The sequence below is a fragment of the Bombyx mori genome, chromosome 22 (assembly GCF_030269925.1).
Source record: "Bombyx mori chromosome 22, ASM3026992v2".
Classification (NCBI taxonomy): domain Eukaryota; kingdom Metazoa; phylum Arthropoda; class Insecta; order Lepidoptera; family Bombycidae; genus Bombyx; species Bombyx mori.
The window spans coordinates 9,284,887-9,287,148 of NC_085128.1; the positions used below are offsets into that span (position 1 = coordinate 9,284,887).

Below are 2,262 nucleotides of genomic sequence, written 5' to 3' on the forward strand. Positions count from 1 at the left end.
TTATACTTATATGATCACAGATTTCGCCAAGACTACATTTTGTTAAACAAATAAAGACAAACAATATTTAATCTATTCTCAATTTGACCACAGACTATACGCAATAAGAAAAAATTGACAATAAACAAAAATAGTATGTATGCGTGTATGTGTCAAATACATGGTAGTGTGTGTAATATTTTTTTTATTGATTTAAAAAAAATACAATATTTTTTATGCATAATTTAAACAGATATTAGAAAATATTAGCACTCCTTCTCTATATTCTCTATAAGCGTGGGAAATTTTATACTCCTCCGTCCGTGCAATTTTCGTCTACTGTCTACTGTCTACTAAATACTGTCTACTGTCAAATCACGTGAATAGTAGAAAATTCATTGAACATGGATTTTTTATTGCTCTTGTAGACGAGCTTGCGGCCCACCTCATGGTGAGTGGTTACTGTCGCCCATGGAATTCAGCAATGCCAGGTGCAGAGCCAAGCCGCTGTCTACCGTGCGTACCGTAAGAATGGATACTTGAGCCGTATCTTTTGTCATTTATAAGCTCCCTTTCGTTCTCATTCATCAGAACAGGGTTCCTGGAAAGAGCTTATTGTTGAAATAGGATAATTATTACCGTATTTTGTATTAAGGGTTCGGAAAATGCTAATGAATAACCGGAATGCTTTATCGATTAAAATCAAACGCTCAACTTAGTTTGATGGGCACAATATTCCGGCTAAGAGTGCAAAACAAACGTATCCCATCTACCCTGCTCACTAGTTCTTTTTAATATTGTTCTATTATAATTTCTGCATACTTAATATATACAAACCTGTATATATACCGGTATAATATACCTGTGTTGTGTTTGTGTTTATACATAGACGAATTTCAGTAATTAAAAAACAATTATCGTCGAACTGTTTAAGATATTTCATCTTTACCACCTTAATATCTGCTACTGTTTCTGCTGCTATTTTACCTTTGAAATTCAATGCGACGAGAACAAAGAGTTACAAATGCTAATTTTTCAATTGAACCATTATAATGCGTAATGTTATATCGGTGCCTAATTATGTAACTCATTAATGGCTAAGATGAAATAAGAGTTCCAATTCTCACAAGAGCATTTCATGGCTTCTCATTATGAAGACTAATCAGTGATTATTGTAGCTACGCTTTTCTTCTAAATAGGAACACATTAACAACACATTTATCAAAGCAAAACTTTACGTATGAAGTGTAATGATAATTTGTCATATATTATAACTACGAAATTACAGACCCCGTAAACTTTTAATAATCATGTATTGTGTGTAAAAAGATATTGTGACCTTTTATATTATGTATTAACATTGACATTTATACACGTATTACTAAAGATGAGTTGCATGGGTCAAATTAAATGTTTACAAACACTCACTCACACAGATTAAGTCAATTGTGTGTACGTACAGCGACGTTCACCCGAGTGTACCGCGATAGATGCTGCGTACTAAGAAGCATCGCCGGCTCAAACGGGGTGTTGCAACCAAGTATTAGAAGAGATCCATACGTATATAAGAGGAACGTTTGAATACGTATTCATACCACACGTCAAGTGCTTTCTGCAAAAGAAGGTTGTTCAAAACAAAAGCAAAACAAAAATGAAACTGGTCAGTACTAGGAAAAGTGAAGTGAAATCAGCAATAACGTGAATGTGATTGCTAAAAGTGTTTGTGAACGGACGATCAGGAATCAAGGATTATAAAATTTGTTTTTTTAAATTTTTTTCAGTTCGTGATCGTCGCCCTTGTCGCCGTAGCATCGGCTGCTCCCCAAAACCCTCAGGACGTACAGATCCTTCGCTATGACAGCAACAATGATGGCTTGAACGCTTACGACTTTGCGTTAGTAATCTTTCACTCGGATCTATGTTTAAATTTGTATTGTGTGACTGTGAAATATATAATATTCTTGTTTTTAGTTGGGAACTGTCGGATGGCAGTAAGCACCAAGAACAGGGTCAACTGAAAAACCAAGGTACAGAAAATGAAGCTATATCGGTTCAAGGACAGTACTCTTGGGTGGCACCTGACGGAATCACGTATACTGTTACGTACATCGCCGACGAGAACGGTTTCCAGCCACAAATCCAACAAGGAGCTGGAGGAGCAATACCGCCAGCGGTCATAGCTTCCCTCGTCGGCTAAATTACATAAATATAATTAGAAAATATTGCCTCCTGTAAATAGTACAATAATTATGACAATGTAAATAAATTTTATGGAATAGTATT

The 2,262-nt window shown here is 35.4% G+C and overlaps 1 protein-coding gene across 1 annotated transcript; it reads left to right on the forward strand.

The window, feature by feature from the left end:
• Nucleotides 1-1,382: 1,382 nt before the first annotated feature.
• On the forward strand, nt 1,383-2,260 carry LOC119628409 (endocuticle structural glycoprotein SgAbd-5). The gene is made up of 3 exons (XM_038018982.2): nt 1,383-1,639; nt 1,761-1,873; nt 1,951-2,260. Exons 1-3 carry the CDS (start codon nt 1,631-1,633, stop codon nt 2,174-2,176), a joined length of 348 nt encoding a protein of 115 aa, XP_037874910.1. The 5' UTR covers nt 1,383-1,630; the 3' UTR covers nt 2,177-2,260.
• The last annotated feature ends 2 nt before the right edge of the window (nt 2,261-2,262 follow it).

What these genes read in the sequence shown, in the direction of transcription:
- LOC119628409 (XM_038018982.2), top strand. An exon ending in TTGAACGCTTACGACTTTGC is followed by an intron (nt 1,874 to 1,950) that starts GTTAGTAATCTT and finishes TCTTGTTTTTAG; the next exon opens with TTGGGAACTGTCGGATGGCA.